Source organism: Sinohyriopsis cumingii, chromosome 1, assembly GCF_028554795.1.
Source record: "Sinohyriopsis cumingii isolate HCF-2022 chromosome 1, ASM2855479v2, whole genome shotgun sequence".
Classification (NCBI taxonomy): Eukaryota; Metazoa; Mollusca; class Bivalvia; order Unionida; family Unionidae; genus Sinohyriopsis; species Sinohyriopsis cumingii.
In genome coordinates, this window is record NC_142961.1 from 172,320,177 (window position 1) to 172,343,402 (window position 23,226).

Genomic DNA, 23,226 nt, shown 5'->3' on the forward strand with positions numbered 1-23,226 from the left:
ATCATCCCATAGAACCCATTTTTGCATTGACTGTGACATATCATCCCATAGAACCCATTTTTGCATTGACTGACTTATCATTCCATAGAACCCATTTTTGCATTGACTGACATATCATTCCATAGAACCCATTTTTGCATTGACTGACATATCATCCCATAGAACCCATTTTTGCATTGACTGTGACATATCATCCCATAGAACCCATTTTTGCATTGACTGTGACATATCATTCCATAGAACCCATTTTTGCATTGACTGTGACATATCCCATAGAACCCATTTTTGCATTGACTGTGTCATATCATCCCATAGAACCCATTTTTGCATTGACTGACATATCATTCCATAGAACCCATTTTTGCATTGACTGACATATCATTCCATAGAACCCATTATTGCATTGACTGACATATCATCCCATAGAACCCATTTTTGCATTGACTGTGACATATCATCCCATAGAACCCATTTTTGCATTGACTGACATATCATTCCATAGAACCCATTTTTGCATTGACTGACATATCATTCCATAGAACCCTGCTTTGCATTGACTGACATATCATTCCATAGAACCCATTTTTGCATTGACTGACATATCATTCCATAGAACCCATTTTTGCATTGACTGACATATCATTCCATAGAACCCATTTTTGCATTGACTGATATCATTCCATAGAACCCATTTTTGTATTGACTGTGACATATCATTCCATAGAACCCATTTTTGCATTGACTGACATATCTTTCCATAGAACCCATTTTTGCATTGACTGTGACATATCATTCCATAGAACCCATTTTTGCATTGACTGACATATCATTCCATAGAACCCATTTTTGCATTGACTGTGACATATCATTCCATAGAACCCATTTTTGCATTGACTGTGACATATCATTCCATAGAACCCATTTTTGCAATGACTGCATGTGTGATATATCATTCCGTAGATCCCATTGTTGAAATAACTGCTGAATATATTCTTTACACCAATGGATTGTCATCAGACTTGGGTTCTGGAGTTGATGACATTTTTGTTAAGTATCCCTTTATTTTTAATTATTTTTAATTTTAGGAACTGGACAAGAAGTCGGATGAGTACAAAAGACTTGTGGACTATGTCAAGAATACTCATGGCAAAACTCATAATATGTATGACCTAGAGGTATTAGAGGTATGTATAACCTAGAGGTGTGTATGACCTTGAAGTACTAGAGGTATGTATGATGTAGAGGTATGTATGACCTAGAGGTACCAGAGGTATGTATGACCTAGATGTATGGATAACCCCGAGGTACTTGAAAGATGTATGACCTTGAGGTATATATGACCTAGAGGTACTAAAGGTATGTATGACTTTGAGGTTCTAGAGGTATGTATGACCTTGAGGTACCAGAGGTATGTATGACCTAGAAGTATGTATAACCTAGAGGGATGTATGACCTAGAAGTCCCAGAGGTATGTATGACCTAGAAGTATGTCTAACCTAGAGATACTTTAGAGATGTATGACCTAGAGGTATGTGTAACCTATAGGTACTTTAGAGGTGTATGACCTAGAGGTATGTATAACCTAGATGTACTTTAGAGATGTATGACCTAGAGGTACTAGAGGTATGTGTAACCTAGAGCGCTAGAGGTATGTATAACCTTGAGGTAGTAGAGGTATGCATAACAAAGGTATGTATAACCTAGAGGCACTAGAGGTATTTATAATGTAGAGGTACTGGAGGTATGTATGACATCGAGGTACTAGAGGTATATATGACCTAGATATTTGTTAAATTTTACATGTGTCGAATGAGTACTGGTATGATGTTTAATTAAAATAATCAAAGATTAGGTTTAAAACATCTAACAACAAAAGCATAGATGGTGGTTTTTAATAAGAAATGGTATTAGTTTTCTTATTTTAGTTCACCTGACCAGAAGGCAAATTGAAGTTAATGATGTAGCCCATGGTCAGTCATATGTCAATGCTTGTTATCACTCTGAAGGCCATTTTTTCCAATTTGATCAGATCCAGAATATGGATTTTTGCCATCAATGTCTCCAACATGTTGATAATGAGCAGGATTCACACACATTAATAATGTCATACATCTTATTGGTCAATCTTGTTTCCACTCTAGAAGATTTATATCTAATCTGATTTTGATCAAACTTGGTAAGTGGGCTTTATGTTGTCAAGATCTCAGGTGCTTTTAGTAACAAGTGAGATCAATGCACATAAATTAAGTGATCTTGCATTTGATTGGTTATTCTTGTTACCACTCTTGAAGCCATATTTTGTGATCTGATTTTGATCAGACTTAGAAAATGGGATTATATCATCACAATCTTGGTCATGTTCAGTAATAAGATCCATGCATTTTAAGGAGGTGATCTTACATCTGATTAGCTGAGCTTGTTACTCTTTCCAAACTGAATTTTCTAGAGGTTTTTATTTCATATCCATACATGACCACTCCGATGGCCTAGTGGTTGGAGTGTCCGCCTTGTATGCCGGAGTGATACCAAAGACTTATAAAGATGGTACTAAAAGCTGCCTTGCTGTGCATGCAGCATTAAGAGATTAGTGTTAGGACACAGCTTGTTACCAGCCTGGAGACTATTTCTCATCAAATTTTTATTAACTTTTATAAACAGAGTTAAATTCTCAAGATCATGGATGAATATAGTTATGGGTAAGATCGCCTTATAATAATTGGGTAATCTTATGTCTGATTGGTTAAGCTTGTCAGCACATTAGTGACTATTTCAGTTCAGATTATTATTAATCCTACACCAGGCATGTGCAGCTTCCTCGATTTATTGAGCCACACCCTATGATGAAAATAGGTGGATAAAACCAGGTTTGTTTGATGTGTTGTAGTTCGTGCATGCCTGTCTTGCAACGTCTCATAAAGTTTTGTTATGAGCAAGAGCTATGCCTATTTATTAGGTGATCTTGCATCTGATTGGCTAAGCTTTCTTCTCCTCTAGAGAGGATTTTCTTCCCTGCTTGGGATTATAATAGGCTTGATGTCATAAGAGATGACTAATAATGGAGAGAGAAGATGCAGTAAAAACTGACTTCCACTGAATATATATTGATTTATTTAGTACAAACCTAGCACCAGCAAATTGATGTACAACAAATTTTACTACTTTACAGAAAACAAGTGTCTTGACCATTACCAGGTATGCAAAAATGTCCTTGAAAAAATATCAAATACATATCCAGCCAGTTCAAGTCTTTGCTTGATCACTCCTGAAAAACCAATCATGGATCTGATAGCCAACACAATAAGCTGACTTCCTCATATAATGGTTGCTATAAATTGATTTATTTTCATGGGAATCAATTTTTGTGTCATTGCCAAAAATGAAATTTGCATTGCTACTTAAAATGTGGACAGATGAAGGTGTACTATAATTTTACAAATGAATAATTGTTTGTTGGGCATTGAAATGCATGGATTTTTGGATTTATGAAATCTATGATGAAAATTGGTACCCAACCAAAATTGGTTTCCTGCAAAAAATGGTGATTTCATGAATGCTTACATCTTATTCTTTCCAAAAAAATATAATTTAGAAAAAGTTGATTTTTTATCTTGAGCAAAAAAACATTTGTTTAAAGTCATGTAAATATATCGTCCATGTACAAAATCCATTTCACATGCCAAGATAACTGTTTTTAGTTCACAAAATTAAAATGATAACTGACTGCAAGATAATGGAAGAAACAATAATCCACAGGAGACATAATTTTCTTTTTATTGTTGAGGGATGGGGCTTAAGCTAGAGATCATTTTCATGTTCAGAACATAAGTATGAACGTTAATCTGTCAGTAGAATGTGAGATGTAAAGTATGAATGTTAATCTGCAGTAGAAAGTGAGATGTAAAGTATGAATGTTAATCTGTCAGTAGAATGTGAGATGTAAAGTATGAATGTTAATCTGTCAGTACAATGTGAGAAGATGTAAAGTATGAATGTTAGTCTGTCAGTAGAAAGTGAGATGTAAAGTATGAATGTTAATCTGTCAGTAGCAAGTGAGATGATGTAAAGTATGAATGTTAATCTGTCAGTAGAAAGTGAGATGATGTAAAGTATGAATGTTAATCTGTCAGTAGGGAGTGAGAAGGTGTAAAGTATAAATGTTAATCTGTCAGTAGAAAGTGAGATGATGTAAAGTATGGATGTTAATCTGTCAGTAGAAAGTGAGAAGGTGTAAAGTATGAATGTTAATCTGTCAGTAGAAAGTGAGAAGATGTAAAGTGTGAATGTTAATCTGTCAGTAGAAAGTGAGATGTAAAGTATGAATGTTAATCTGTCAGTAAAAAGTGGGATGTAAAGTATGAATGTTAATCTGTCAGTAGAATGTGAGATGTAAAGTATGAATGTTAATCTGTCAGTAGAAAGTGAGATGATGTAAAGTATGAATGTTAATCTGTCAGTAGAGAGTGAGAAGATGTAAAGTATAAATGTTAATCTGTCAGTAGAAAGTGAGATGATGTAAAGTATGAATGTTAATCTGTCAGTAGAAAGTGAGAAGATGTAAAGTATGAATGTTAGTCTATCAGTAGAAAGTGAGATGATGTAAAGTATGAATGTTAGTCTATCAGTAGAAAGTGAGATGATGTAAAGTATGAATGTTAATCTGTCAGTAAAAAGTGGGATGTAAAGTATGAATGTTAATCTGTCAGTAGAAAGTGAGATGATGTAAAGTATGGATGTTAATCTGTCAGTAGAAAGTGAGAAGATGTAAAGTATGAATGTTAATCTGTCAGTAGAAAGTGAGAAGATGTAAAGTATGAATGTTAATCTGTCAGTAGAAAGTGAGATGTAAAGTATGAATGTTAATCTGTCAGTAAAAAGTGGGATGTAAAGTATGAATGTTAATCTGTCAGTAGAATGTGAGATGTAAAGTATGAATGTTAATCTGTCAGTAGAAAGTGAGATGATGTAAAGTATAAATGTTAATCTGTCAGTAGAGAGTGAGAAGGTGTAAAGTATAAATGTTAATCTGTCAGTAGAAAGTGAGATGATGTAAAGTATGAATGTTAATCTGTCAGTAGAGTGAGAAGGTGTAAAGTATAAATGTTAATCTGTCAGTAGAAAGTGAGATGATGTAAAGTATGAATGTTAATCTGTCAGTAGAATGTGAGATGTAAAGTATAAATGTTAGTCTATCAGTAGAAAGTGAGATGATGTAAAGTATGAATGTTAATCTGTCAGTAGAAAGTGAGATGATGTAAAGTGTGAATGTTAATCTGTCAGTAGAGAGTGAGAAGGTGTAAAGTATAAATGTTAATCTGTCAGTAGAAAGTGAGATGATGTAAAGTGTGAATGTTAATCTGTCAGTAGAATGTGAGATGTAAAGTATGAATGTTAATCTGTCAGTAGAAAGCGAGAAGATGTAAAGTAATCAGACAGGTTTGTCTTCATAGATCTGGAATGTGGACAGGCAAGGAGAAGCGGCCAGGTACAAACCTTTCAGAGACCTACACAACAAGCAGTTACTGTGGCATGGATCCCGCACTACAAACTATGCTGGTATCCTGTCCCAGGGGCTCAGAATAGCTCCACCAGAGGCTCCAGTGGTATGTTGAGCTTTATATAAAACTAATGTGATTGAAATTGAACTTGTTCACCTGCTCATTGACGTGTTTTTTCTTGCGGGAAGATATTCTATAATCACTTTTTGTTTTAAAATGTTAACATCTTATAATTTATGTTGTTTCAGGCCATCTTATTAGTTTCCCTTCTCATAAAAAAAAGTGTAAGGTCAGAAGAGGTGCACATTGTTTGAAATAAACTTGCCAGTTTGCAATAACTAAACCCTATTTGCAAGATCAACAAAATTGGCTTCCCAGCTTTAAGTTTCACCTTGGAATAGTCTTCATGGTTAAACATAATTGTTCCTGCCATATGAGGGCATACTCTTTATAACACACTTTTACTTCTACTCACTAGTTTTAGATTTGTGTGAGGGATGACACTTTGTATGCTCATACATCACCACTAGAAAATGTGTCACATGCCACCTTGGGGTTCCTGTCTTTTAGGTCAAGATCATCGATATTTATTTTCAGTTTCCATAACTTTCCTTCTGCACTGGAACTTTGGAGCTGTTAGAAAGTGAGATGAAATTGTGTTTATTTACACTTGCTCAGTAGAAGCTACGTCAAGAACCTCTCTTTGGTCCAGTCTTTAATGTCCATAGCCATAGCTCTGTATTTGTAGTTTTTCATGTTTCTCTTCTTCTTTTGCAACTTTAGAGCCTTTTAAGATAAAGTTATAAGATTTGTTGTGAACCACAGAGGGGTTGCTATGTGCAAGGTCAAGGTCATAGCTCACTATTTCAAATTATCCATCATCCATCACACTTTCCTGTCTGCTCTGTCACTTTTAGGGCTGTGTGAGATTATGGGATGCAGTCTTCAGGGTTTAATATGTTGAACTTCCCATTGTACTTTCCATTCCAGGCCGTAGTTTTAGAGCCATTGAAAGGAAGGTATGAGACATGGTATAACTACTATACGTCATCACTAAAAGAAGTGTAACACTAGGATCCTGTTCCCAAGGTCAAGGTCACATATTATTGTTTTAAGGGTTCTGTTGTTTCTGCTTTATATCTTTAAAGCTGTTAGATGTACAGGGATAAACTATGCTTCTCAGTAGTCTGGTATATTCTGTATCACAGTAGAGGTTTTATCATCAAGGTCAGTAATAAACTTTTATTTACCTCTTATCTTCACTTCATTGTACTTTGAGATATGGCCATGAAAGCTAGTTGTTTCCCACGTCTGGTTAGTTATTTTCCATGCCTGCCTAGTCACTTCCTAGTTCTGTCTTAAAGGTCACAGTAAGATTTTATTAATATGGATTTTCATGGCCATGGCATGGTAGGTGGGAGACTAAGATTAACAGAATTTGCTTGTTCATCGGGTTACACACTCATATTTTTTTCTCAACTACAAAATGTAGATGGGAGAAGTATAATTTTCCTGTGTTGATGGTGTCAATTTTGTGTTCAAGATTTAAAAGTCCGATACAGGGAGATCATTTGTAGCAATTACATAGGCATATTATTATGCTGAACCCATGTTTTCTCCCCAGTGTTAGCATGGTGAGAGATAGGTGTCACTTTTTAGCATTGATGGCAGTGTTAGCAGCAATAATCATATTTTTGTGGGTCAGATTTTTAATGGGATGTAAGCAAGACATTGAGTGTTGATGGACACTTGTTAAATGACTTGTAATTGGCTATTACTCGCTGCCTCTGGGATAAACTTATAACTTGCCATTACTCACTGTCTATGTGATGACATGTAATTTGCCATTACTCACTGTCTATGTGATGACATGTAATTTGCCATTACTCACTGTCTATGTGATGACATGTAATTTGCCATTACTCACTGTCTATGTGATGACATGTAATTTGCCATTACTCACTGTCTATGTGATGACATGTAATTTGCCATTACTCACTGTCTATGTGATGACATGTAATTTGCCATTACTCACTGTCTATGTGATGACATGTAATTTGCCATTACTCACAGTCTATAGAATAAACAAGCATCGCTTGGTTTATTTTAAGATGGTCAGACTAAATATGGTACAGGATGCAAATTTCAGCTTATTTCCACATTTTCAAGGCAACCACAGATTTTTATTCTTTCAGTAGAATGGAAGTCCTAACTCCAGAACATTCTTTTGTTTATATTCATCAGTTTACACTGGACCGATATGTTTTATGTTCCAGTTTTAATTTGTTTCTTTCAGACTGGGTACATGTTTGGCAAGGGCATCTATTTTGCTGACATGGTGTCTAAGAGTGCTAACTACTGTTGCACCTCCAAGACAAATCCCATCGGCCTGATGCTGCTGTGTGAGGTGGCGCTGGGTAACATGTAAGAAATTATAATTTTTTATTCATGTCTCTGTTGTTATTGTGCTTGTATGTTTTGAAGCAGATGGTTTTGATTATGTTGTCTTTCCATCCAGCAAAAGGTGGTGATAATGTTATCTTGCCCATCCAGCAAAGTGTGGTGATAATGTTGTCTTGCCCAAACAGATGAGTGTGCATGCATAATGCTGTCCTGCACCATCCAACAGTTTTACATTTTTGCTGAAACCCCTTTGGGTGAGGCTTGGGGTCTGGGTTCAAAGTTTGCTGGAATGCCTGTGGGTGAGGCAAGCAGACCTGCCAACCCTTACAATTTTGCTGTAAGTCTTATGAAAATTACCCATAAAATACGGACTTGTGGCATAAAAGCAAAAACTACAAAAAATGATCACTGCCGAAAAATTCAGATAATTGGGTGTTTGATTTGGATCCGGGTTTAATATTAGAATTAGTGAAATTAGGGAACCAGACTAACTTTACAGCAGTATCACAGACGCTTTAACCTGCACCTATTTGTTCATGCGAAGCATCTGGATGATGCAAAAACTGATTATAGAATTTGAGAGATATGATTGCTGTCATCATGTGAAATGGAAAATGAATTTCCAAGAATTATGTCAAGTTGAGGCATAGCAACAAGCCATTGGGCTGCATAGGGTTTGGAACTAAAGTTTGTGCAAATGTACTAGTGGTAAATAAAGTCTACACATACTTTACAAGGTTTTTGGTTAAACATAATGTTTATTGTCGCTGCATGTTTCGAATACCGAACTTTTAATTACGTTTCTGGCTTCACAGTAGCAGTTAATGATATTTTATTACACCTTACAGAAAACTGGTCAGTCTTTGGGAAAAAAATCAACTGCCTTACTGAGACAATCTTGTTGGGGCTGGCAGGTCTGGGCTAAAGAACTGGGAGGTTTTACATAAACTTTAAATAACTAATTTTCAGTCCTACATGCCTCAAATAAGGTATGTGATAATCGACCCAAGTGTTACCTTATGTTGGATCATATTCAAAATGAGACTTCTTTGGGCATGACTCGGGTATACAGGTGTGGTCTCTAGGTCATAAGGTAAAGACCTTTGAGATTTCTACCCCATAACCATATATACTCGGATATAACACAGATTTGAAACCAACATTGACTGAGTCTAACCTTGACCCACTCTCCCATCAAGTGACTTGACTTGGGCCCTAACTTTGCAACTGCTGCGATGTTGATACTGTAGTTTTGTATTAACTAACTGGACAAGAAAGTGCTCCTATGCAGCTAACATTAGTCTTGGGGTTTGACCATACCATCAGAGCTGGACCTAAAGAATGAGGTGGTTTGGAGGGTCAGAAGAGAAAAGCATGAGGAGACATGCAGTATAAATACAGAACTGTTGCTTTCTGTTTGCAAGTAGGTCTGCATTTTGGTGGGAGAAAGGGATATTTGTTAGGAGAAATTATTATTATTATTATTATTATTCCCTCACTGTGATATCAGAAGGTGACATAATCATCGCTGCTGTCAGTACATCTGCATATATATTTGTCTGTCCTGAATCTGTTTCACCATGATAGCATAATTGTTTTTGAATTTTCACACCACAAAATTGTACATACTCGGTACATGGCTCACTTAGATTTTTAGACTATTACAGCTTAATTAGATCTTCAGACTATTACAGCTTAATTAGATTTTCAGAACATTACAGCTCAATTAGATTTTCAAACTGTTACAGCTTGAATAGGTTTTCAGACCATTACAGCTTAGATTTTCAGACTGTTACAGCTTAATTAGATTTTCAGACCCTTCCATCGTAAATTTCAGATCATTACAGCTTAATTACATTTTCAGACAGTTACAGCTTATTTACATTTTCAGACCAATACAGCTTAATTAGATATTCAGACTAAATCAGCATAATTAGATGTTCAGACCATTAACAGCTTAATTACATTTTCAGACCATTAAAGCTTAATGAGATTTTCAGACTGTTACAGCTTAATGAGATTTTCAGACCATTACAGCTTTATTGCATTTTCAGATCATTACAGCTTAATTACAGTTTCAGACCATTACACCAATTTTTCAAATGTTTTTCAACAAAGCTTTGTTTCCACATTTAGGCAAAAAATTATTTGAGGCTGATACACTATAAAAGGCACATTTGTTTTCATATGTAATGACTTGATTGGCTTTTTCACCAAAAGGTAAAGTGGATTCCTAGTCAGCAACTGTTATTTAAACTTCACACAAAAAACTGACCAATTTCAACCAAATTTGGCAAAGAGCATTGTGGCTTAAATGTCTTTTGAGTTTGTGCAAGTGCTTTTGATTCATATTCATATTCATTACTAAAAAGGAAAAGCCATTAAATGTGGTCTTAAAAAAACAACTGCTTAACAGATTGTGATCAAACTTGAAAGGATTCTAACATGAAGACCTTCATATTTTGTACAAAATGATGCCATCAGCTGTAGCTATTCTTACCTAGCAAAAGTTTGTTAAATCTGACAGAAAGAATCATGCAGGAACAAATTAACTGCCATCAAATATAAAAGAAAGAAGCAAAACCAAAATGTTTTGTAAAACCTAACAAAGAATTTAATTATCAAAGTCATAAATGAAAATATGAGAAGAACTTAAGTATTATGATTTGAATCCAGAATAATTCTGATAAAAATGTTTTTTTAATGAAAGTCTAAAATTAATTAAAAGTTCCTTATAAATTTGAAAATTGGAACTGTACTGGTCCTCCAGAAACCATGACATTGTTAAGATGGCATTGTCCAGAATTCCTTCAAATATATAAGTTCCAGAATAATGTTATAGTCCAAATAAAGAGCACTTTCTGTTTTCACTGAATATTCCTAACAAATATTTTTCCTCTCAAATAATATCTAAGTACAAGATAAACAAATCAGCTGACTGACAACAGGAAAACAAGAAATGTGAATGACTACAAAATCGGAATGAAACAAATTTCTCAGTTATCTCTTTTTAGATACTGTTAAGACTATTTTGCAATAGACTCCACGTGACAGATCACACTACTCATTTTGCGTAAACCTTGCCTATTCATGTGACCTAGCCTAACCAGAGAGAAGTTAATCTATTTTTCCAGAAACATTGAAATCCCATCAGCCAATGAGAAATAGTCATAGGCACCATTAGGTCTTATTATTAATAATTGTCAACACATATATAAGATCTATTTATAAATACCAATGCAATACTGTGTTCTTAACAGATTCAGGTCACATAGGCAAAACGAACTAAAGATATTTTGTACAATTTACAGCCACGAATAAAAATTATAAAAATTAGACCATATCATGTACCAGGAGTTGCAGCAAATGCATAACAAGATAAGTCTTTTAACAATTTCATTTCCAAAATCACTGAACAAAATTTTACCAAACTTGACAGCATCTGAGCATGAACATGTTTCAAGTTTGTACAATGATTCTATTAGACCACTCTGCCACTTTTTCTATTAAATAAAATGAAGAGCAGTTGATCAGATTCGACAGAAAGCATTCTGATATGAAGACGTTTTTCTATAGGTTTTTTTAAAATATAAATGATGCTGTTCTGCCATCAAATATGGCCATTATTACTAGAAACAGAAACTGCCTATGAACGACTTTTAAAAAACCTCTAAACAGTATTTTATCAACATTGACACAAAGCATCCTGGCTTAGGGGCCTTTCAGTATCGGACAAATTATGCTGATGTGTGATCCAATATGGATGAAGATTAAAAAATTTGGAGAAACCTTGAGACAGTTGTTTCCATCATGGAATCAACAGCACTAGAAATTTCAACCCAAAACCACCATCTCTACCTGGATGTCATGATCATCTGCTGTTCTGTTTGACTTTTAGTCAGATGAATGTCAGGTTAGCAGTTTCAAGTCCAATTTTTTTCAACCATTTCCGGAATATTTTATCTTTCTTTTCAACTGTTTGAATTTGTTAGACAAAAGCCTTGAATGCACAATTTGGAAAAAACGCACTCGAGTTAGATGAGTGAATTTTAGTATTCATGTTGTGTAAATTATTAGATTTTCATACTTTCAACATTTTTGAAGTTTTGATCTTGGACTTCACATGGGGGTAGGATATACTTGGGTTAGAATGACATGACATAGGTTATCACTTTCCAACAGCTTTGGCATTGGCATTAGAAATATAATTTATGTATTGGTCCAGTCATTAGTCACTTTACAACAACTTTGTCAATGGCATCAGAAATATAATTTATGTATTGGTCCAATCATTAGTCACTTTACAACAACTTTGTCAATGGCATCAGAAATATAATTTATGTATTGGTCTAGTCATTAGTCACTTTACAACAACTTTGTCATTGGCATCAGAAATGTCATTTATGTATGGTCCAGTCATTAGTTGCATATGTTCAACATCAAATGCTATGTTCAACTAAAACATTTTGATATCATTTTATGTCTACACCATGAACACTTGACACCATTCATTGTTTTTCGTCTTGCTTGCATTGGCAGAAAGTTGTTGGAACACCATTCAGAGACCAGACATCATGTTCTGCTGAAACTGTACTATTATTATTATTATTTGTTATAGTTATTATGTTCACATCAGAATGTACTACATTGGAAAACATTTAACATGTTCAAATTTTTTATTAATACATCAATTTGTTACAAATTTAATTTTTGACATGTCTGCAAATATTGCAAAGGAATGCTAAAACAGGAACCCAGATTACAAGTTTTTACATTAAATATGCTTGTTGGAACTTAAATACAAGCATAACATTGTGGTTTTTTTTATACGTTAAGCATCTTTGTTTTGAACCTTGTACAGATAGAGTGGTTATTCTATAATAAATATGTTTACTTTTGAAGTTCATTAAATGTTGTTTTTCTCATATATCCTTATTTGAACTTTATTACAGGCATGAACTAACTGCTTCAGATTTCATAACAAAGCTTCCCAAAGGAAAGCATAGTACAAAAGGTAAGCAATGAAAATTCACCAAAGGACGAGTCGATAAGGCCCCTAATCAGATTCACGTGAAACTCCTAGAGTTGAAAGAAAACCCTCTCTCTTTCAAATATAAGTATCCACTGGTTATCCAGAATCTGTTTTTATAACGGAAATCACCTATTAAACAACGAACTGTTATCTCACCTGTTATTGAACCTATTTTCATAGGTTACAGGCAGTGTGGCTAATACGCTCCTAGGAAGCTGCCTTCCGAAAAGAGAGACATTTAACATTTACGATTTGCACACAGTATGCCTAATAGTTAATGATAGCATGTAGAAATGTCGTTTTGTTTTTTTTTTAAATTGTCCTCATCTATTTTTGTTTTCATTTAAATGGTTATGTGTTAACATTGATAAGGCCTATCAAAATCTTAACTTGATTGAACGAATAACAATTTGTGTCTTTCTTTACTCTGCAGATCTTTTTGTAGTAGTAATAGCCATGTTTCTACAGTGTATAATTAAGAATCAAAACCAAATGTTGAATACATCAGCAATCAAGGCGGTTTCATATAGGTGGGGGAAAGCTTACATTATACTTTATTTTATTACCAATTTGATAATTCACCTTTATATTAATGATCACAAAATTGGAAACATTTGAGTTGTTTATGAGAGAAAATATATTAGCTGTAAGGCATACGGAACATGGTGCATGTGTTTTCTCTGAAATACAGTTTTGTTATACATCAGCAGTATCAATTTTGAAATATTCATTGTGAAGATGGTGAGTGGACAGACATCAGTTTCTTATTTTATATGATATGGGTTGGCCTCCAGAATAATGGGAAAGAAAATAAAAATAAAACGGTCAGATTATTACAAATGTATTTGTTTCAGTGTGTATCCCACGTCTCATCCCACCATTATTTCATCAATGTCATTACTGTCATCAATGTCATTACTGTCACTTAGCCAGTTTTAAGTCATCAATAAAACATGGGTCACAAATGCTTGCTCTGATGTACAGAAGTAAAATTAACTTATTATACAGTTGTAATAGTTGTAACTTATTATATCAATTGCACAGTTGAACAAAACTTCTTAAGGTAAAAGAAAGAAGAAACTACAAGCTCAAAAGAAAATCCCAACATCCCATTCCCCTGAGGATGGGATTTTCTTGCACATGTTGAGTCCTTGAGGGTTTATTTCAAGCCTTTTCTAGACCATGGCTGGCGCTCAACTCGTACTTGGCTGCTTTTTGCTCAATATGGCAGCTGGTCTCATTCTTTAAGGCTGCTGTTTCATGCATGTTTTGCAGATGACCACGTTAACCCAGTGGCACCTCTTTTCAGCTTGTCTTGACCAGTGAGTTATGACCTTGACCAAAATATTTATTATTCCAGCATCGCTGGCATACAGTCAATGTCGCATGATAGGAATTGCTTGGAAAAACCCCATCCAAAACTAACAGTCTGTACAGAAGTCGGTTTGTAGAGCTTGTTGCCCTGCTTCACCATGGCATACATGCCAACCATTACACATTGGTGTAATCATTACGCTTTTTTTCACCAAATCCTGCCTTACGCATAAACGTATTTGGATTTGTTTTCTTATTTTTGTTAACATCCCATTAATCTTTCAGACCATATTCTAGAAAAGACGGCTTGTAGGTAACTACAACAGAAGGGTATGCTTGTTCATCCTTGCATGCACTTTCCTAACAGTATTATGTTCTATTTATAGCAGCTGCCCTATTTCTAAGAAACATGCTGGTTTTACTTTCAAACTTTTGACCTCAGTTTCTATTTATAGCAGCTGTCTGGCTTAGGAGAGAACAGACTGGTTTTCTAATTTTTAATCTTTGCTTGCAGATTTTTTGTTCTAATTCAAATCTGATACAGAACCACTCTGTATTTGGTGCTAAAAGTCAGGTCAGATTTATTCTAGTTGATGCAAGTTAGAGCAAAAATGTTTTTCAGATAATTTCACAGATGGATTAGAAAAAGACCAAAAAAAAACGATTCAAAGATGAATACATGAATTACACATTACAGCATTGCATTCTAGGGCAGCTACACGCCCACTTAATATTGGTCATGATGGTAAAACAAAGAAACCTTGAATTCGCTCATTTTACAAACTCCAATACTAAGGTAACTTGTAACTTTTTTAAAAAAAGGAGAACTAATAAATGTGGAGGCATTATTTGCCAAGTTTTTAATAGAACACAGACTACCCCTAGCTGTAGAAGAATACGTTGGTCCTTTGTTCAAACAGATGTTTTCTGATTCAAAAATCACAGAAAATAAACGAAATCATCTAATATTGTTAAGTGTTTAGCAGAAGATAATTTGCTTAAAATTGCAGAAGCCATGAAAATTGGGCCATTTAGTATTGCAACCGACAGGAGCAGTGATTACAATGACAAAACGTTGTACCCAGACTGTGTCAGAAACTTTGACAACAAAAAAGGCAGTCAGAGTGCTCTTCTTTCATTACCAGAATTAACAGTATAGATTCCACTGGAGAAAACTTTTATTTGCTTGATAATGCTTTGAAGAAACATGATATAAGTTGGCAGAACTGTATGGAGTTTTCAGCTGATAATGCATCATGATTGGAATTCATAAAGGAATTGCATTCTGTATTTTGAAAAATGTCTCCATCCATGTATATCTCAGGTTGTCCCTGTCATATGATGCACCTTGCTGCAGGAAAGGCTACTGATAAATTAAAAGGAGAACCTCAAAGTATCAAGTTGGCATTCTACCTGACAATGTACTTTATGCAGACAGAGTTGATGTGCAATGGCACCTTATTTCCCAACTAAAAGATCCATTAACTGGAAGATATATATTTCCTCTTCTTTGTCAGGTTTTGTCAGGAATATTGGTTTTTTACCATTCTGTTGCTGTGAGAGATTGTTCAGCATTGTTAATATAAAAAAAACTGAATTCAGATCCAGGCTCTGTAATCCAGCACTTGGTTCTCTACTGGTGTGCAAAACATTCATAATCTCAGCTGGTACAAAGTGCTTTGAAATGTAATATGAGAATCGGTTGCTTTTTTAAAGTTCAGAGTGCTATATATGAAAACTTGAAGCAGTAATTGATGTTAAAAGACCAGAAGGGGTAAATAAATTATTTTTCTACATATGCTTATTGAATTTTACTATGTAATATGTGGATTACTCTTTTTCTGCTCAGATTACTTTTTTTGTCGACTTGGATTACACTTTTTCCTTGCCAGGGGTTGGCATGTATGCCATGGTCAGTGTAACAGGGTGGGCCTGAGGAGTTCTCTCCTCATGCGAACCTTCTGGAAATGAAGGCTGTAGTAAATACATTCATTTCTGGAAGTATGAACTCAGGGCTATTCCATTAGAACATACATGGGACCCAGGGAAGGCACTTTTGAATTGGGGTACTCACCCATAGATGCAGTTTAGAATTTTTTTTTTTATCTTAATATGAAATCTGTGAAATCAAAATACCATGGCATATATTGTAAAAACTGCCTTCCCTGGGTACCATGTATGTTGCAGTGGAACAGCCCTTAGCAAGCAGACATTTCTCATCATATCCAACAACTCTGTTTGGGTCTTGATGCACTGATCCTCCCAGACCAGATCAGACATATTCTCAGCAGACTCATTGTTATGGCTGACTCCTTAAGAAGAGACCAGCCCCTTTGCACTATTTAGTCCGTTCATGCTACAAACTGCCCATTTTTGTATTCCCAGTCCCAGTTTCAGTAACACAGATCATGGATTCACTATTATTAAGTTGGGAAGAGTTTTGGAGCAATAGTTATTCCCCCACCACCACCACTTCAGCTACCAAAAATTGTTCAGAAAATGAGGGGGCAGAACTGCAGTTTGAAAGCCACTCTTAAGTGGAATATGTCTTAGGTGAACAATATGCTTGATCTAGCAATAGATGTTGCCAGGAAAATCGTTGCAAAGCCTGCCTACTCAAACAGCCACAGACACGGTCGTTTCATTCGTACTAAAAACAGGCTTCTCTTTCATATCTGGCAGTTGTAAGGAGAGCCTTGTGTAAAAAAAGGAACTAAGCCTTCAAGAACAGAGAGAAACTCACAAGTCAGAAAGGCCTCCACTTTAAAGGCTTGTGAGGGAACTTGGATGGTTTCTACTGACTGATGCAAGGTCAGCAGCATGATCTCCAATACTTTCAGGCCTATCAAATATGTCTGATGGCTCTAGATTCACCAAGCAGGTGCTCTAGCAATGGACCCATACCATCTCCAGTTCAAGAGGTTGTGAAGTTTGTTTCATAGTTTTCCTTAATATGATCAGGAAAGCATTCTTGGAGAAACATAATTTACTTTTACATACCTGATCACATGATTGAAAAGCCCTCCCGAGAAATATTAGAATTATTGTGGATGTTTCATTCAGCTTAAACTGGTATTCGGTCAGCCATTTTGTAGTGGAAAAGACATTTTTTTTTGTATATGGACAGCCATTTGGTGGTAGAAAGGGAAGTTAATTTAGAAGTTTCTTCCATTTGTTCAGGGACAAAATTGTTTTTCTTTTTGAGAGGTAGTTGTGGGTTTTTTCTCCTAATATTAATGTAGTAAATTCTTGGATCAACATCATTTGCTATAAAATGTATTATCTCTTATGAATTGGTTGATATTCTGTTGATACAGTCAAGGTGATATTATTTCGCTACGTACACAGGTTGTGGCCGGACAATTCCTGACCCCACCAAGTCCTACCAAGGTTCAGATGGTGTTACGATTCCTATGGGTCAAGGAGTTGATGCCTCTGTCAACAAGTCAAGCCTGCTGTACAATGAGTATCCTTTAAGTTGGTATGTTCTTGTGTGGTTTACCTGCATTGTATCATATAACAAATGCTTCTTTGTACCTGCATTGTATCATATAACAAATGCTTCTATGTACCTGCATTGTATCATATAACAAATGCTTCTATGTACCTGCATTTTATCATATAACAAATGCTTCTATGTACCTGCATTGTATTATATAACAAATGCTTCTATGTACCTGCATTGTATCGTACAACAAATGCTTCTGTGTACCTGCATTGTATCGTATAACAAATGCATCTATGTACCTGCATTGTATTGTATAACAAATGCTTCTATGTACCTGCATTGTATCGTATAAAAAATGCTTCTATGTACCTGCATTGTATCATATAACAAATGCATCTATGTACCTGCATTGTATCATATAACAAATGCTTCTATGTACCTGCATTGTATCATATAACAAATGCTTCTATGTATTCAACCCTTTTACATTGCTTCCCAGCACCACGATGCTTTCAGTTTGCTGCCTTTGGACAATAATCCTTCAAGTAATCAAGGACTAAACAATTTTAAACCAAAAAACTGCCTCTTACATGTAGCACAGTTCATGATCAAATAGTTTTGTTACCAAATCTGGTTTGTTGGATCAGCATTGGTTTCAGTACTCTGAACAAACTGTGTTTTCTTGGTTTCCATGAAATGCTTCTCAGCCAGTACATCATCAGATCCTTTGAGAGATTCTTGTTTTATGTGTACTTATCGATGATGATGTGTACCGAGATAATGCTATTAGTAAAGTTCTAAACTTTGTAACTAACATTTAAGAATACATGTACTGGGTACAGATGATCATTTTAAAAATGAAAGAAAGAAGGAAAACGTAGATATAAAAAAATTATTGTATGATTCATTTAGTTATGAAAGTATATTTTACTGTGTTTCTTTTACAAGCTTTTATGTTTCTTACAGAATTTCTTGAAAGACTTTGTGTGCTTATTTTCCATATACACAATACACTTAATTTTGCCCCTTGTGGGAAATCGGTGGATGTGAAGTGGGCCCAATGCACCCACATAATGCTCTAAGGAGCCAAATAACCGAGGCAGAAATTTTGTTCCTTTGGTGCATCTTTTCAGGATGTTTCAGCTCTTAGACCTTATAATAGAGCATGGTTTCTGTAAATAAATATAAAAAAAACAGACTTTGCATTTTAAGGCTTTTACCCATTTTTGTCTTGATCTTTGATTTGATGCTTTTGTTGGAAACTTAAACTTACATGGCACTATATAGCCTTACTGTACCTATGTGAAGTTAAAGCACATATGTGCATGCATGCATGCATACATACATACATACATACATACCTAACTACCTATGTACCTACCTACCTGCCTACAGATATACATACATTACAGCATGCATTCAAAGACAGTCAAGTGTAATTTTGTGTTGATTTCAGGTTTACTCCTCTTGTCTGAATAAATGTGAAATGCAAGTCACTCATTACCTTGTCAGAATACCTGTGAAATGCAGGTCACTCAGTATCTTGTAGGTATACCTGCGAAATGCAGGTCACTCATTACCTTATAGGTATACCCGTGAAATGCAGGTCACTCATTACCTTGTAGGAATACCTGTGAAATGCAGGTCACTCATTACTTTGTAGGAATACCTGTGGAATGCAGGTCACTCATTACCAGTGTGTATTGAAGCTATTTTTTTCTAAAGAGATAAAGGTTGTCTTTTCCTTAACATGTCCTCCAGATACATTGTGTACGATGTTGCCCAAGTCAATATAAAATATCTGCTGAAAGTGGACTTCAAGTGGAAATGGTGAATTTCCAGTCTAAATTTGGAAGGAATCCTACACAAAGATGACTTTTTTGTTTCTTTTTTTAATTCAGTTTTCGATGTTGCTGTCTATGCCATTGTCAGATGTGTTTTATTTTGCATGGATTAATTCCTGAGAGTTTTACTTGACATGCAAGCATCATGAAACAAAAAGTTATGCATGCACACTTTATTCCTTGATGTATCAAAGATAGTTAAGTTTATTTCACCAGAATATTAGAATCAAAAGAGACTTTGAAGTTAATGTCCAATCAAACAGGAGTTGGTGAAGTTGACTGCTTAGCTTGTGTATTACATTTTAAATGAATCTGAATGGTAGGAAACAATCCAGGTACTGAGATTTTTTTGCTGTCTCACTAATTGCTGAAGCAGGATGGAACAAGTACATTAGATCCTTTTAGAATTGCAGTTTTTATAGATTTGTCTATTTTAATTGCAGTTTGTCTGGATTAGCATTGACTAACTTGTATGGTATCACTTGTGTCATATTTTAACTGAGCATATAGATATGTTTTGGTGGGGGTGTTAACGGTCTACTCGTTATTCATACCTATTGCTTATAATATAGAAGTCAACTTCTGTTCACAGATCTGTTAAATCGATTTCAGTAGAGAATATTAGACCTAGTGCTTTGTTTGTAATGTTCATTTTCTTTGTTTTTTTAGAATTTATGTTTTAGAGTAAACATGTTAGTGAAAAACTTTTACTTCATAAGCTAGAGCCCATTATACAGGGTACTGTATTTTTGTGACAGAAAATTACAATGCTAGATTTGTATTAATGTCACCATTACTGCCTTGAAAGTTGCAGTCTGTGATAGAGACAGGAAAAGAAATTTGAAAAGATGGATAAGAAGAAAGGTGAGTTCATATGTACATGTGCATTGCAATGTTGGACTGAAAGTGGTGTTACTATAAAATGTACATACAATACAGGTAAACTGAGTGTAAAATTGCACTCATGTGAATAGAATGTGAATGAGCAAGAGGAATATAAATTTGAATAAATATTTCGAACAAGAATCTTGTTGCTACCTTATCAGTGACGATATGGCACCAACCTGACAACAATTTGAGAGGAACACATTTTTTTACCCAACATGACATTTTGTCATTAGTGGATTTTTAAAGGATTTTAACTCGTACCTGTATGCACAAAGTAGTTCTAGATACTAGATTTTGCATTTAAAATAGCCCTCATTTAAGTAACATAATAATGCCATATAATGGTAAGTTGCAGTATTTCAACATGACCAAAGTGTTTAGAACCTTGTTACTGAGTTATAGAATAAAGAAATGCATCCTACTCCAAGTTTTATTTCTTCTCTGTTCACATGCTGTAAAATTCTTTTGTGTTATTCTTTCATTTGATACACATGTAGCAAAATATTGGATTATCATTTCCAGATCATTAAAGTAAACAAATTTTTCCTGTCAAGTCCTTGGGTAATTCCATTTTCAAGCAAATTTGAATTATGATCTTGGCCAATTCATTGAAGGCTCATTGAAAAAAAAAGCCCATTAATGTGAAGCAGATTTTCACAAAAATATTGTCTCCAATAACAGACCTGCCAACCCTTACAATTTTGCCATAAGTCTTGCAGAAATGTCCCTTAAAATACAAACAGAATAAAACCTCCACTTGGGGGAAAACAGGTATTTACGGTAAAATCTGGATACTGACTTGTCAGTGTTTGATTTGGATCTGAGTTTCATATTAGATTTAGTGGAATAGATCAGGGAAACAGACTAACTTTATAGTAGTACTGCATATGCTATAGACTATTTTGTGATGCAAAACATCTTCATCCTTATTTTTGATTTTGGCATGCAGCAAGTGGTACATCGGGATGAAAGGAACAGAAAACCTCTTGAAAAGTTTTAGAAGTGCAGAAGAATAAAAGGGTGTGACGTTCTGTCGTATTGGGGTGGGGTTCTCCCAATATAATTTAATTAAATTAAATTGAAAGTTCCACCCTGGCTCGTTAGGTTAGAAAGTTAAATTAGTGATGATGTAGATTTACAGCTCTGAGCCCCCAGTCAGCAATGCCGACGGTTAAATTATAGAGAACACGAAGATGAAATTCAATCAATAACAATTTAATAAATGTGATAATTTAAAAACGATAACTTCCAATCACTCGTCTTTACCTCGACCAAGTGACAGCCTAATTCATCCCGTGATTTACAGTGTGAGTTCGATTTTCCCCCATCCTTGCATCTACTCATCTATTTCTTCCCACTGATTCCTTCCTTCTTTCCATTCCTCTAACTCCTCCTTTGTCTGTTTCCCTCTCTACTATCTCCTCCTCCAACTTCGCTCCAGACTTCACTTCACCTTTCTTCTCTCCTTTCTTCTCCTTTCCTCCGTCTCTCTATCCGAGACTATGGGACCAAATTTTAAATGATCTGTCCCTCAAAGCTTCCTGTGAAAAACCACAAGGCGTTAACAAATGTTTTATCGAACCTCACCTCACACTATAACGACAATTAACCATCAGACAGCTGTCACTGTTTCAGCCACGCATGCATACACATCGAAATTCCCACACACTTCTTGCAGGGTAAACAATGGCGTAATAACACAGTATCAGCGAATTGTTATACAGACATCAATACATTGCGTCACGTCAGTATATACACATATATATTTAATCTCATCGTACTACAATCTGACAAAATCAGACGCATGTCTGTACGTTACAAATATTCAACAATGGCAAAATCTATAATCATATGAACATATGTGCTAGTCTACTATAAAATACCCACATAGTAAATTACAATATCAACTCTTACGACGGCTGGCAAGCTATATAATTCTTTACAAATATCAACTCATTTCTTCAAAATATGCAAACATATTAACAAAACAAAGTAATTCTTCGTACTACGATTCTAGTACTAATAAAGTATACATACGACCTACAATTAAAATGCAGTCGCATTCCACAAAGACCGAACAAATATCTACTGACCTTTTGAAGCTTTCTGTACTTAGAATTTCCCACTCTAAGATTTTCCCGCCAATAACGAATGGCTATTCGGAGTTACGCTAACCTCTTCTCTGGGTAATTTCTCTCAGCGAACTAACTTTTGCCGGAAAACGCAGGGATATCATTCTACCCAAATCAAGGTCTCCCCCCATCTCGATTCTGATTGGGTGGCGCTGTGCCCCTGTCCAATCGTCTTAGCGGCCAGTTCAACCTGTCTGGCTGTTTGCAGGGGAAAGAAGTTAGGACACTCCCACTTCTTCATGCAATTTCTTTTGATCTGGGAACATTTCGACACCTAGGTGATAATTGGCTGTCTGTGACTTCGCAACTCTGATGTCCGGTCCTTCGATTCTAGCCACAACAATCCTACGTAACGGATTAGTGCTAGCCTTCGGCAATGTTCGACATCAAACAATGACCCGTCAGAATTACCTTGATTATACATGTTTCAAACTGGGCTACTCTGGGTCGGGGTAAACATGAGAAAGGGAATATTCAGATTCTTGGGGAAAAGCAGGAAGGGGGACTATTACATTGGTGTTGATCGAGTATGTCACATGGTGGGAAAGATGATTGCCATGGCTGTCGCCACGCCTATGTGAAATTTAAATTTTCTTTTGAGGATTACATTAAGTTGAGAGATATCAAGAAGCCATTGAGCTCTATAGGGTTTGTAACTGCAGTTTGTGAA

General features: G+C 35.3%; 1 protein-coding gene across 1 annotated transcript in view; it reads left to right on the forward strand.

Moving 5' to 3' along the window:
• Positions 1-20,845, forward strand: part of LOC149808389 (poly [ADP-ribose] polymerase 1-like) — a 133,852-nt gene extending 113,007 nt beyond the window's left edge. The window contains exons 22-27 of the mRNA XM_089976571.1: positions 1,086-1,184; positions 5,448-5,600; positions 7,792-7,919; positions 12,851-12,912; positions 17,593-17,710; positions 19,454-20,845. Coding sequence (XP_089832697.1) covers positions 1,086-1,184; positions 5,448-5,600; positions 7,792-7,919; positions 12,851-12,912; positions 17,593-17,710; positions 19,454-19,526 — 633 coding nt within the window. The 3' untranslated portion in view covers positions 19,527-20,845. The remainder of the gene's footprint in view (positions 1-1,085; positions 1,185-5,447; positions 5,601-7,791; positions 7,920-12,850; positions 12,913-17,592; positions 17,711-19,453) is intronic.
• Positions 20,846-23,226: the final 2,381 nt, after the last annotated feature.